This window comes from Dipodomys spectabilis, unplaced genomic scaffold (assembly GCF_019054845.1).
Source record: "Dipodomys spectabilis isolate Male_0828 unplaced genomic scaffold, ASM1905484v1 ptg000067l, whole genome shotgun sequence".
Lineage (NCBI taxonomy): Eukaryota > Metazoa > Chordata > Mammalia > Rodentia > Heteromyidae > Dipodomys > Dipodomys spectabilis.
In genome coordinates, this window is record NW_024870744.1 from 2,922,923 (window position 1) to 2,935,187 (window position 12,265).

Consider the following 12,265-nt stretch of genomic DNA (forward strand, 5'->3'; position numbering starts at 1 on the left):
TTGAACTCAGGACTTCACACTTGCTAGGTAGGCACTCTACAGCTGAGCTGTACTTTAGCTCTTTTTTTGTAGTGCTTATTTGGAGATTGGATCTTTTTTCCCCCACATGTGTGCTTTGGTCACGATTCTTTTATGCTCACTGTTGTTGCTAGGAAACTGTCATCCCACCATGCCCAGCTTCTTGAGCCATTGAAATGGAGTCTCTTGAACTTTTCTGCCCAGACTAGCCTGGAACTGTGGTCCTCCTGACCTTAGCCCCTGGGGTGGCTGGGATAGAGAAGCACACCACTGCGCTCTTCAAGATCCACGGCACTCTGCTTTTGGTTGACTCTTGGTCTTGCAAACTTTTGTATTTTGATGGTACTGAGATTTGAACTCAGTGCCTTACGATTACTCAGTTTGTTTACTTGATTGGTGCTTTACCCCTTGAGTCAAGCTGTCAGCTCTGCTTTTGGCCCTTTGCTGGTTATTTTGGAGATGAAGCCTCACAGAGGTTGTTTTGCCCTAGCTGGCTTTAAATGTGATCCTCTTGATCTTAGCCTCCCAGGTAGCTAGGATTACAGGAGTGAACTTGCACACATGTAGTTTGTAAGCTATGCTTTCCTCTAGCTGTACAAATCCCTTTTGGCGATTGCTGCAGTTTCTCTGTGGCTGGTTCCCAGGCTCCGAGTTTTACCCAGACTCCTTTGGTCTGTGTGATTGGTCCATGGATATTCCAGCCCCCCTCCCCCCCCCCCCCCCGAATTCCCACATGCCCTGAGTGGAATGCAGGAGGGGGAGGGGGAGGCTGTGTCAGCACCAGCCCTGCCTTCCCCAGGCACCCTTTTCCTGTCTTTTAATCAGAGAGGCTGCCACCTCCCCTGGGGTGGTTTCCCAGCCCACCCTTGGCCACGTGGTTTCCAGAGTCATCTGGTGGTCACCTTGGAGTGACCAAGTGATGTAAGATGGGAGTGTGTGGATGATGGAGGAATTTTTCATTGTTTCCTTCTGCTGATCCTCAGATGGCAGGAACGCCAAGGCCCCTCCCAATAATCCCCTCCTGTGGGTGCCTTGCAGGTTGAAACATGATTCCCGTGACAGAGCTCCGCTACTTTGCGGACACGCAGCCCGCTTACCGGATCCTGAAGCCGTGGTGGGACGTGTTCACCGACTACATCTCCATTGTCATGCTCATGATCGCTGTCTTTGGCGGGACGCTGCAGGTCACACAGGACAAGATGATCTGCCTGCCTTGTAAATGGGTCACCAGGGACTCCTGCAATGACTCATTCCGGGGCTGGGCGGCCCCCAGTCCGGAGCCCACCTATCCCAACTCCACAATCCTGCCAGGCCCCGACACAGGTCCCACGGGCATCAAGTACGACCTGGACCGCCACCAGTACAACTACGTGGACGCTGTGTGCTATGAGAACCGCCTGCACTGGTTTGCCAAGTACTTCCCCTACCTCGTACTGCTGCACACGCTCATCTTCCTGGCCTGTAGCAACTTCTGGTTCAAGTTCCCACGCACCAGCTCGAAGCTGGAGCACTTTGTGTCTATCCTGCTCAAGTGCTTTGATTCGCCTTGGACCACGAGGGCCCTGTCCGAGACCGTGGTGGAGGAGAGCGACCCCAAGCCGGCCTTCAGCAAGATGAACGGTTCCATGGACAAGAAGTCCTCGACCGTGAGCGAGGACGTGGAGGCCACTGTGCCCATGCTTCAGCGGACCAAGTCGAGGATTGAGCAGGGCATCGTGGACCGCTCTGAGACGGGTGTGCTGGACAAGAAGGAGGGGGAGCAGGCCAAGGCACTGTTTGAGAAGGTGAAGAAGTTCCGGACGCACGTGGAGGAGGGCGACATCGTGTACCGCCTGTACATGCGGCAGACCATCATCAAAGTGATCAAGTTCATCCTCATCATCTGCTACACTGTCTACTACGTGCACAACATCAAGTTTGACGTGGACTGCACCGTGGACATCGAGAGCCTGACGGGCTACCGCACCTACCGCTGCGCCCATCCTCTGGCCACACTCTTCAAGATCCTAGCGTCCTTCTACATCAGCCTGGTCATCTTCTACGGCCTCATCTGCATGTACACACTGTGGTGGATGCTGCGGCGCTCGCTCAAGAAGTACTCGTTTGAGTCGATCCGGGAGGAGAGCAGCTATAGTGACATCCCCGACGTCAAGAACGACTTCGCCTTCATGCTGCACCTCATCGACCAGTACGACCCACTCTACTCCAAGCGCTTCGCCGTCTTCCTGTCAGAAGTGAGTGAGAACAAGCTGCGGCAGCTGAACCTCAACAACGAGTGGACCCTGGACAAGCTGCGGCAGCGGCTCACCAAGAATGCCCAGGACAAGCTGGAGCTGCACCTGTTCATGCTCAGCGGCATCCCTGACACTGTGTTCGACCTGGTCGAGCTGGAGGTCCTGAAGCTGGAGCTCATCCCCGACGTGACCATCCCACCCAGCATTGCCCAGCTCACGGGCCTCAAGGAGCTGTGGCTGTACCACACGGCTGCTAAGATCGAGGCTCCGGCCCTGGCCTTCCTTCGGGAGAACCTGCGGGCACTGCACATCAAGTTCACCGACATCAAGGAGATCCCGCTGTGGATCTACAGCCTCAAGACGCTAGAGGAACTGCACCTGACAGGCAACCTGAGCGCGGAGAACAACCGCTACATCGTCATTGACGGGCTGCGGGAGCTCAAGCGCCTCAAGGTGCTGCGCCTCAAGAGCAACCTGAGCAAGCTGCCCCAGGTGGTCACGGACGTGGGTGTGCACCTGCAGAAGCTGTCCATCAACAACGAGGGCACCAAGCTCATCGTCCTCAACAGCCTCAAGAAGATGGTGAACCTGACCGAGCTGGAGCTGATCCGCTGCGACCTGGAGCGCATCCCCCACTCCATCTTCAGCCTGCACAACCTGCAGGAGATCGACCTCAAGGACAACAACCTGAAGACCATTGAGGAGATCATCAGCTTCCAGCACCTGCACCGTCTCACCTGCCTTAAGCTGTGGTACAACCACATCGCCTACATCCCCATCCAGATCGGCAACCTTACCAACCTGGAGCGCCTCTATCTAAACCGCAACAAGATCGAGAAGATCCCCACCCAGCTCTTCTACTGTCGCAAGCTGCGCTACCTGGACCTCAGCCACAACAACCTGACCTTCCTCCCCGCTGACATCGGCCTCCTGCAGAACCTCCAGAATCTGGCTGTCACAGCCAATCGGGTGAGTGGCCCTCACACAGCAGGGCCCAGGGGCCCAGTGTCTCAGAATAGAGAGGATTTGATTGTAGTCCTCACCCGGAACCTGGTGCTTTTTTCAGTTTCAGACTCCCAGATCCCAGGGCTGGGAAGGTGGCTCAGTGGTAGAGCGCTTGTTTTGCATGCCTGAGGCCCTGGGTTCAATTCCCCAGCACCACACAAGCAAAAAGAAAAAAGCTGGAAGTGACGCTATGGCTCAATTGGTAGAGCGCTAGCCTTGAGCTGAAGAGCTGAGGGACAGCGCTCAGGTCCAGAGTTCAGGCCCCACTACCAGACCCAAAAAAAAACAAACAAAAAACAGACTCCCAGATCCCATCCCAGATGGGCTGAACGAGAATCTTATCCCTGGGGTAGGAACCTGCCTGTGTTACAAATGCTATGGATTTCTCAGCAGAGGTGGTGTGGGTGGGCCAGGTCTATCCCCAAGGTGACCTTGAGCCCGGTTCCTCTTGGGCAGCAGGTACAAGACCCAGGCTTCTCTCTCAGGGCTGGGGGGGGGGGGGCGGCAGGGAGAGGCAGGACTTAGCCTGGAGCTTGTTTCCTCCCTCAGTTTGGATTGGAAGCCAAGGGGCCCATCTGGGTTCTGTCCCTATGGCCTGAGCTGGCTGAGGTAAAGGCAGAGCCCCCTCCATCTCCCGGCATCCCTCACTCCCCCTAGCCCTCTCTGTCTGGGCAGTGATGGGCAGAGATGGCCTGAGATGGTTGCTGGCTTGTCACCACCTGCCTTCCCAGGGGAAACTGTAGGCAGGAAGATCACGGCAGGCTGGCATGGAGGAAGACACTCGGTCTATTGGGGGTCATCATGTGCTAGTAGCGTTCCTGGCTCACTTGGGTGAGGCGGAGGGGCTCTTGCAGCTCTGTGGCGTGTCCTCTGCCGTGGAGACCACACAGGCCCTGGGTGCTCCCCCTGCCCACTGCTGGAGAAGCTTCAGGGGCAAGGAAGCATGAAGCAGTAGCCCTTGGTGCTGTGGACCCTGTGACATCCCCCCTCCCCCTCCCCCCAGGAGCTCCCAGTAGCCTCAGGCCCTGTGTGCCCCTTCTGGGCTCCAGCATGGCTCCAGCCCGTCCAGTCCTTCACTAGCATTAATGAGGCTGGAAGGCCTCAGTCCACCAACACTACAAGCCTCTGTCCCCAAGCCTCCCTCTGCAGACCAGGACAGAGTGCAACAGATCCTCCCTCCCTCCCCCAGCCAGCACTCCTCTGACCTTGAAGCCTGTTCAAGGACAAGGATCCATCTCAGACTGGGTAGACTTGCCCCTTCTCGAATGCCAGGAGGGGACACTGAGTGGCTGACACTGAGGAGCAGTAGGATCTGTGGGTCCACTGAGCAGGGAGATGGGAATTCCGAGGGGGAAGAGCCACATTGGAGAAGCTGGGTAGACTTGCCCCTTTTCAAATGCCAGGAGGGGACACTGAGTGGCTCCTGGTGGCACGCAGCTGGAGCCCAGTTGCCCAGGGGTTGAGTCAGAATCCTACCAGTCCCCAGTCTCCAGACACCCGCTCAGCCCAGGTGCCAGGCTGGGCTTTGCTGCTGGAGGGTGTAGTGGGGCCCATCCCCCTCCTTCCCCAGGTCCTCACTCATGGCTTGCCTGTTGGTGTCGTGCTTGTTGGCTGAGGTCACCCCTCAGGAAAGGCACTGGCAGGCCCAGCTGTTCTGGAGGAAAGAGACCCTCGACACCCTGTTTAGCACACCGCTTAGTCACATCCTGTCCCCGCCCACTGGAGCACCCCAGGCCTTTAGTGGGGGGGGAGTCTGCTTGGGCTGATTGTGGGCAGGCAGCGCCCGACCCCCCCCCCCCCCCCACACACACACACCTTGTAGGCCACAGGCCTGGCTTCTTGTCAGCCATCCTAGACTGTGGTGGAAAGGGAGGGGGCAGGTGCGGCCTGGCTGTAGACCTGGGGTCCTGAGTTTTCCGGGCTCACACTCAAGCTAATGAATGCTTCCATATGGCGGGTGTCCCTTCCTCCTGATCTGGCTCACGCTTCCGAGAGCTCCCAAAGTCCAGCTGTGCTGGAGGTGCCCAGGCTCTGGATAACGGAGGCCCACCGGACGCAAGTCTTAGCCCTCTGTCCTGAGCCTCTCACAGAGAGGAGGGAGGAAGGGCGTGTCACCTGTCCCTGGAGGGAGGGCTGGACAGCAGGCTGAAATGAGCTGCCCCTGGAATGTGGACTTTCCCCCAAGGACAGAGTCAGGGCTGCGCTCAGGGTTTGAAGGAGGCTCCTGTCTGTTTCAGTGTGGCTGGACACCTTGCCAGCCCATAAACTGATGCCCGCCAGCAGCGTGGCTCTTTTGTCCAGTACCTAACAAATAGCAGTGCTCCCAGAAGGCTGAGTGATTGCAGGGCTGAAGGATGGAGTGGCTCACCATTTAGCAAGGTTACTTTTTGTGTGGTTTTGCTCTGGGGCGCTGGGGATCAAACCCAAGGCCTCACATGTGCTAAGTATGCACCACAGTACCACTAACCTGTACCTGCAGCACGAAGCAAGGTTTTGTTTGTTTCTCCTGGGGTTTAAACTCAGGGCCTGGTGCTTGTTAGACACGTGCTCTACCACTTCAGCCATCCATGTCTCAAACCTTGAGAGACATGTTTCTACTGTTTCTGTCACCAGGGGTAAGGCCAACAGTGAGGAGGGAGGGAGGCCTCAACTGGCCAAGGCTGCTGGGGACAGAAATGTGGCTGGATTTGGAGTGGGGCCCATGGGTGGCCAGGGAGTCTCGCTAGGTGAAGGGTCATTGGAAGAGGGGTGAATGTATGGCCGCACTGAGTCATCTTCATCCTCTCCACGCTTGTGGGTGAAGAGGGTCCTTCACACGATCACCCAGGCATCGGACAAGGTAGAGGAGGAAGGTCTAGCTGTGACTCGGGGTGAAAGACCAGAAAGGGGTATAACTGCTGACAGCCACATAGTCAAGGTGGACAGAAGGACAGCAGCAAGGTTATGGTGGGCTGAGAGATGGCATCATTCCAGATGGTGGATCGAACACCTGCTAGACCAAGGCCATTTCAGCACTGATGGAGGACTACAGGGCTTTCTGAGGGGGACACTGGGAGATGACTGTAGGCTGTCAGTGGACCAGGGACACTTGTGCAAGAAGGGACAGGTAGGCCATGGTGGGAGCCAACCTACTGAGTGGGGGACAAGCTATCGGCAAAGGCAGCTTGGTTTGGGGAAGGGGAACCTTCAGGGAGAGATCTGGAGCCAGGCTGACATCCTGTACATCTCAGCTCTGTGGTATTGGGGTCCAAGGCTGCAAAAAAGGTCCTCAGGCGTGTCGAAGCCAAGGGGAAAACTGAGGCCCGAGATGGGAGGAGGGGCCTCCAGGATCTGGCAGACTAGGATTTGGGCTGAGTGAAGAAGGAAGGCTTGTCTCCTGTCCTGACTTGCATTTGTCTGTCCAGGCCTTGGTCTTAGCAGGAAGATGGAGGCAGTGCCAGCGCCCCTCAGAGTGGCCGCTGCTCAGCCTCACCACTGTCCCCGTGTGGGAGTGAGGCCAGGCTTCCGCTCTGAGGTTGTAGAATGGTCTCTCCCTGTGCACAGGGGGCAGGGAGGAGGCTGGCGCCCCTAGTGCTCTTCCTAGATGCCACGCCCACGGCCTGGATGTCCCCACTCCAGCCCCACCATTTGCCCCTCATTCTACCATTGGTGTGGCCACTCAGCCAGGTTCAAGTCCTGGCACCACCACTACCTGCTGAGCCTCTGGGCACCTCAGCTTCTGTAGCCTCCATGGCCCATTACAAAGTGGGGAGAGCTGGCAGAGCACGTACAGGGGCCTTTGGAGTGAGAGTGGACATGGCAAAGCCAGCGCTTGCTATGCAGCAAGTGCTGCCTCTTATTCCCAGTTGGCCAAATCAGAAGGGGGCGTCGGCCGCTGCTTAGCTCCCACATAACACCTGCAGCCATCTGTGCTCACCCTGTGCACAGGTGAGGGAAGCCAGGCCCCAAAGGGGCAGCGCTGGCACCCCTGCCACTCAGGGAGCTGACCCCGCTTCTCACAAGGAGCTTCCAGAAATGGTTATTATTAGCTCGGTGCCAGTGGCTCATGCCTATGATCCTAGCTACTAAGGAGGCTGAGGATTGCAGTTCAAAGCCAGCCCAGGCAGGAAAGTCCCAGAGATGCTTATCTCCAATTAATCACCAAAAAATTGGAACTGGAAGTTAGGCATGTCGAAGCCAAGGGGAAAACTGAGGCCCGAGAGGGGAGGAAGGGCCTCCAGGATCTGGCAGACTAGAGATTGGCTGAGTGAAGAAGGAAGGCTTGTCTCCTGGCCTGACTTGTTCAGAGACAGTGGCCAGACTCTGAGTTCAAGCCCCAGGACTGGCACAAAAATCATAGAGTGGGGCTGGGAAGGTGGCTCAGTGGTAGAGTGCTTGCTTTGCATGCATGAGGGCCTGTTCAATTCCTCAGCACCACATAAGCAGAAAAAAAAAGCCAGAAGTGGCATTGTGGCTCAAGTGGTAGAGCTCTAGCCTTGAGCTGAAGAGCTGAGGGACAGTGCCCAGGCCCAGAGTTCAGGCCCCACAACCGGCCAAAAAAAAAAAAAATAGAGTGTTTAAGCCAGACAGGACCAAAGAGCCTGGCCCCCTGTGAGCCCTCGGGGTCAGACCAGTATTGAGGAGGTGGTAGCTGCCAGTGTGGTACCCCTCAAAGTGCCAGGTGCTGGGAGCCTGCAGACCCACCTTGACCTCTAGAACCTGAAGGCCCAATGATTCGTAGTATGAGTAGGGATGTGGGGGGCTGTGAGCCCCAGCATTAGTGGTATGAGTGGGAATGTGGGAAGCTGTGGGTCCCTGGAAGTCAGGAAGGCTTCCTGGGGGAAGTGTCTACAGGAATGGGACCTAATGAACAGACCCTGGCCCAGATTATACCAGTGCCAGGCTCCCAAAGGGGTAGAGTGGGGACCAGAGAAGGTGTGGGAGGAAGGGGAGCCCCGAGGCCCCATGCCAGCCACACACAGCTCACCAGGCCCTCTGGCTCCTCCCGCAGATCGAGGCGCTCCCTCCAGAGCTCTTCCAGTGCCGGAAGCTGCGGGCCCTGCACCTGGGCAACAACGTGCTGCAGTCCCTGCCCTCGCGGGTGGGTGAGCTGACCAACCTGACACAGATCGAGCTGCGGGGCAACAGGCTGGAGTGCCTGCCCGTGGAGCTGGGCGAGTGCCCGCTGCTCAAGCGCAGTGGCCTGGTGGTGGAGGAGGACTTGTTCAACACGCTGCCGCCCGAGGTGAAGGAGCGGCTCTGGAGAGCCGACAAGGAGCAGGCCTGAGCAGGACATCCGCCAGCTAACAGCGGGACCCCCTCCACGCCCACCCAGGCCAGCAGCCAGGCCCCTCCAGGGCTCCTCTGGACAGCAGCCCAAGTTCAGCAGGCAGAGCGGGGGGGCCGGGCATGAGCCAGGCCAGGTGAGAAGACAGTGTCTGAGGGGCTGGCCCCTCCTGCCCGGCGGGGCGGGCGCCCAGCTCAGGGCACCTATGTGGACAATCAGGGTCTCCACCCTGGGGGCATCTCTGTCTGGGATCAGAGGCCATGCCGGCGCCAGCGGCCCAGGGACTGGAACTCATTAGCTCTTGGTATTTATTTCCCTTCACCTCCCTCCTCTTCCTTCCAGATCGCACACATTCCCACGAAAACTCAGCTCTCTCTCTGAGCAGGCCAGTGTTTCCCCTCTTCCTTTTGGGGTGATACCCACAGAAGTGGGTGTCCACTCACACTTGGTTGAGTGGTGGAGGACGAGCCGCTGCAAGGGCCCCAGGCCGGGCTCTGGTGTTGGAGCGGAGAGCGCAGAGCCCGTTGCAGGGTAGCAAGGCTGGGCCTGGGTCCTGCTCGATCAGTTCTTGTGACAGTTTTAGATTTTTAATTAAAAACAACAACAACAACATTTTTTTTTAAGCTTTGAAAATGGATGGTTTGGGTATTAAAAAGAAGGAAAAGAAAAAAAAAGAAAAAAAAAACGACACTAAAGGCCAGTGAGTTGGAGTCTGGGGCGGGGTGCAGTTTCCTTTCAGCTCAGCATTGAATTGTATTTCCTGTCTCAGGCCAGGGCCCAGGCTGTCTTCCCAATCTGGCGTGACCTTGGTCCCCAAGTTCTGTTTGTTCCTCGTCTCTCCTGGGATGGGAACTTTATTTTTGTTTTTGTGTTTTTAGTTTTTTTGGGGGGTGTCTTTTCTTTCTCTTCCATGGGTCTTGGCAGGCACTTATTTTTTGTGACTGTCAGCCCGAGGGAATGTTCTGGAGCTGCCAAGAAGGGAGGAGACTGGGGTTGGTTTGCAGAAGGAATGGTGCTCCATCCTCCCCTTACTCCTCCCGCTTCCTTGCTGCCCTCTCTCCTCCCCCCCCCCCCCCCCCCGTCCCCCACAGTGTTAAGGAGCCCTGGGGGAGCTGCTTTGCCCAGACTCTGTTTCCCCACCTGGCCTAGCCTCCGCTGCTTACACTGGCCCTGTCACCACCGGTCGTTCACGAAGAGCAGAGATTTAGAGGCGGTTGGCCGGGGAGGTCACTGCCAGGAGGGCAGGCTCCCCTGTTCTGGGTCCCAAGCCAGTTTCCTTCCTGGGTGCCTGGTTTGCACACAGGCCTAGCCAGCGCCTGGTGGCAGGAAGCTACCCTGCTTTAGATCAATCACTTGGGTCCCTACTTTAGAAGGGTCCCCGCCTTAGATCAATCACGTGGACACTAAGGCACATTTTAGCGACTCTTTGTTTTAATAATTATGTTCGTCCGTCTGTCCATTTGTGTTCTCTGCGTCGTGTTATCGGATGTAATCCTCAGCAAAGATGCAACCATGAAGCAATCCGTTACACAAGGGTCTGAACTTGTAGACTCAGTTCAAATATCAAATAAATCTATAACACCACAAAGCCTGTGGGGGTCTCCATGAGGGCTGGGGGCTTCCCTTCCGGCTCTGAAGTCTGCCAGCCCCATTGGCTAGCTGGTTGACGAACCAGTTCTTGCATCTCTGGCCCATGACACCTGGAGCTCCTTCGAGGCAGAGGGTGAGAGCTAGACAGAAAACCTCGGCCTGGCCAGGAGCCCACAGCTGGCCATCCAGTCACCTGTGGTTGGGCCCTCATAAACTTTGATGGGTTAGAGGCCACTGAGGAAGAGCCACAGTTGAAGACCCCGTCCCAGCTCAGTCATCCTGTGTGGGAAGCCAGGCAGGACCTTTCCCGTCTGCAGCCTCTGTTTCTCCATCTGTATAAGGGGCATTTCCCACTTCCACTCTTTTTTTTTTTTTTTTTTGGTTAGTCGTGGGGCTTGAACTCTGGGCCTGGGCATTGTCCCCGAGTTCTTCAGCTCAAGGTAAGCAGTCTACCACTTGAGCCACAGCACCACTTCCAGTTTTCTGGGGTTAATTGGAGATAAGAATCTCATGGACAAATTCTTGCCCAGGCTAGCTTTCAACCACGATCCTCAGATCTCAACCTCCTGAGTAGCTAGGATTACAGGCATGAGCCACCAGTGCTCTGTGGTCCACTTCCACTCTTAATAGCCTTTCTTCCCCAGAGTCTGGTTGAAGCCCAGAAGGCCTTCAGATCCCAGGTCTGCCTAATTTTTCAGAGGAGCCTAAATAGCAGAATGGAAATGGCAACCGGCAGGCCCATTCCAAGGAGCAGCGCTTGTGGAGCTGCTTATTCTGCTTGCTGTTCCTGGATCACAGCACCTACGCTGGGGGCGCCCTGGTGCCTTGAACACTCCCTGCAAGCCCTGTACCACTCAGTAGCCCTGGCCCTGGCCCTAGCCCTGGGGTAGGTGCTGGAGGAAGGTCTACACTGGCCCAAGTTCCAGGCACTGGTAAGTCCAAGATGGGAAATCCAAGATGGATGAGATGCTTCCCCCCACCCCACCCCCACCCCAGCTAGTAATTCACTGAAGATTAATTATTCATGAAGATGGGCCCAAGTACCTCCCACTGAGGCCCCACCTCCACAGCCATGCTTGGGAATCCAGCTTCCCATGCTTGGACCTCAGGTACTGCACTCAGGCAGTATCCTGTACATAGGAATTTTTAACTGAGGGCCCGTACCCCAGGAACAGCTTCATGTCTCTCCTCCTGCTCCCAGGAGCTTTGTGCGGGGTCAGCACCAGCAAGAGCTTGGGTGAAGAGAAAAACCTGGCCTGTGGCCTTAGGAGACCTGGCTGCTCAGACATGGCTTCCAGCCCAGGCCTCAAGACCCGCCTCTCAGGCCTGAGCCTAGATTCCTTCTATCTTCTGCCCCCAGTCAAGGGGCTGCTGACTGGAGGCTAAACAGCTGGACCGTGGCCCTTTAGAAGACCCTCTTTTTGTACCTCCATTATGGGGGTCTTCTGGCTTGTTGGCTTTGATCCACTTCCCCTGCCCTTCTGCCACCTCCCCCTCCCCCTCCCCTGGCCTTAGGGCCTTTGCAGCCTGTGTCTGGAACTGGTTAGCTGCTGGAAAAAACAAGGGTGAGGAAACCACCCACCCTCTTCCCAAACGCCCGTGGGAGGAACAAAGAGCAAAAGCTAAGCCACTCCTCACCCCATCCCACCCCAACCCCTCCGGCCTTTCCCACTGTAGTGGGCCTCTCTCTAGAGACAACCACAAATTGGAAAACTAAAAGAATTTCAATTTTTAATTCTTTGAACTTCCCAAATTCAAGTTCCACTTGGGAAGTTCAAAGAATTTAAAAGTCAACTCAAGCCCAGTGCTAGTGGCTCAAGCCTGGTGATCCTAGCTACTCAAGAGGCTAAGGGGCTGGGAAGGTGGCTCAGTGGTAGAGCGCTTGTCTTGCATGCATGAGGCCCTGAGTTTGATTCCTCAGCACCACATAAGCAGAAAAAGCTGGAAGTGGTGCTGTGGCTCAAGTGGTAGAGTGCTAGCCTTGAGCTGAAGAGCTGAGGGACAGCATCCAGGCCTAGAGTTCAAGCCCCACGACCGACAGCAAAAAAAAAAAAAAAATGCTGAGCTGGGCATCAGTGGTTCCCACCTGTCATCCTAGCTACTCAGGAGGCTAAGATCTGAGGATCACAGTTCAAAGCAGCCTGAGCAGGAA

General features: G+C 56.3%; 1 protein-coding gene across 2 annotated transcripts in view; it reads left to right on the forward strand.

The window, feature by feature from the left end:
- Lrrc8a (leucine rich repeat containing 8 VRAC subunit A) overlaps positions 1 to 10,111 on the forward strand; it is a 33,113-nt gene extending 23,002 nt beyond the window's left edge. For both annotated transcript variants that reach the window (XM_042681037.1, XM_042681038.1), the window contains 2 exons: positions 1,057 to 3,221; positions 8,248 to 10,111. In XM_042681037.1, coding sequence (XP_042536971.1) covers positions 1,065 to 3,221; positions 8,248 to 8,523 — 2,433 coding nt within the window. In that variant the 5' untranslated portion in view covers positions 1,057 to 1,064 and the 3' untranslated portion in view covers positions 8,524 to 10,111. The remainder of the gene's footprint in view (positions 1 to 1,056; positions 3,222 to 8,247) is intronic.
- The last annotated feature ends 2,154 nt before the right edge of the window (positions 10,112 to 12,265 follow it).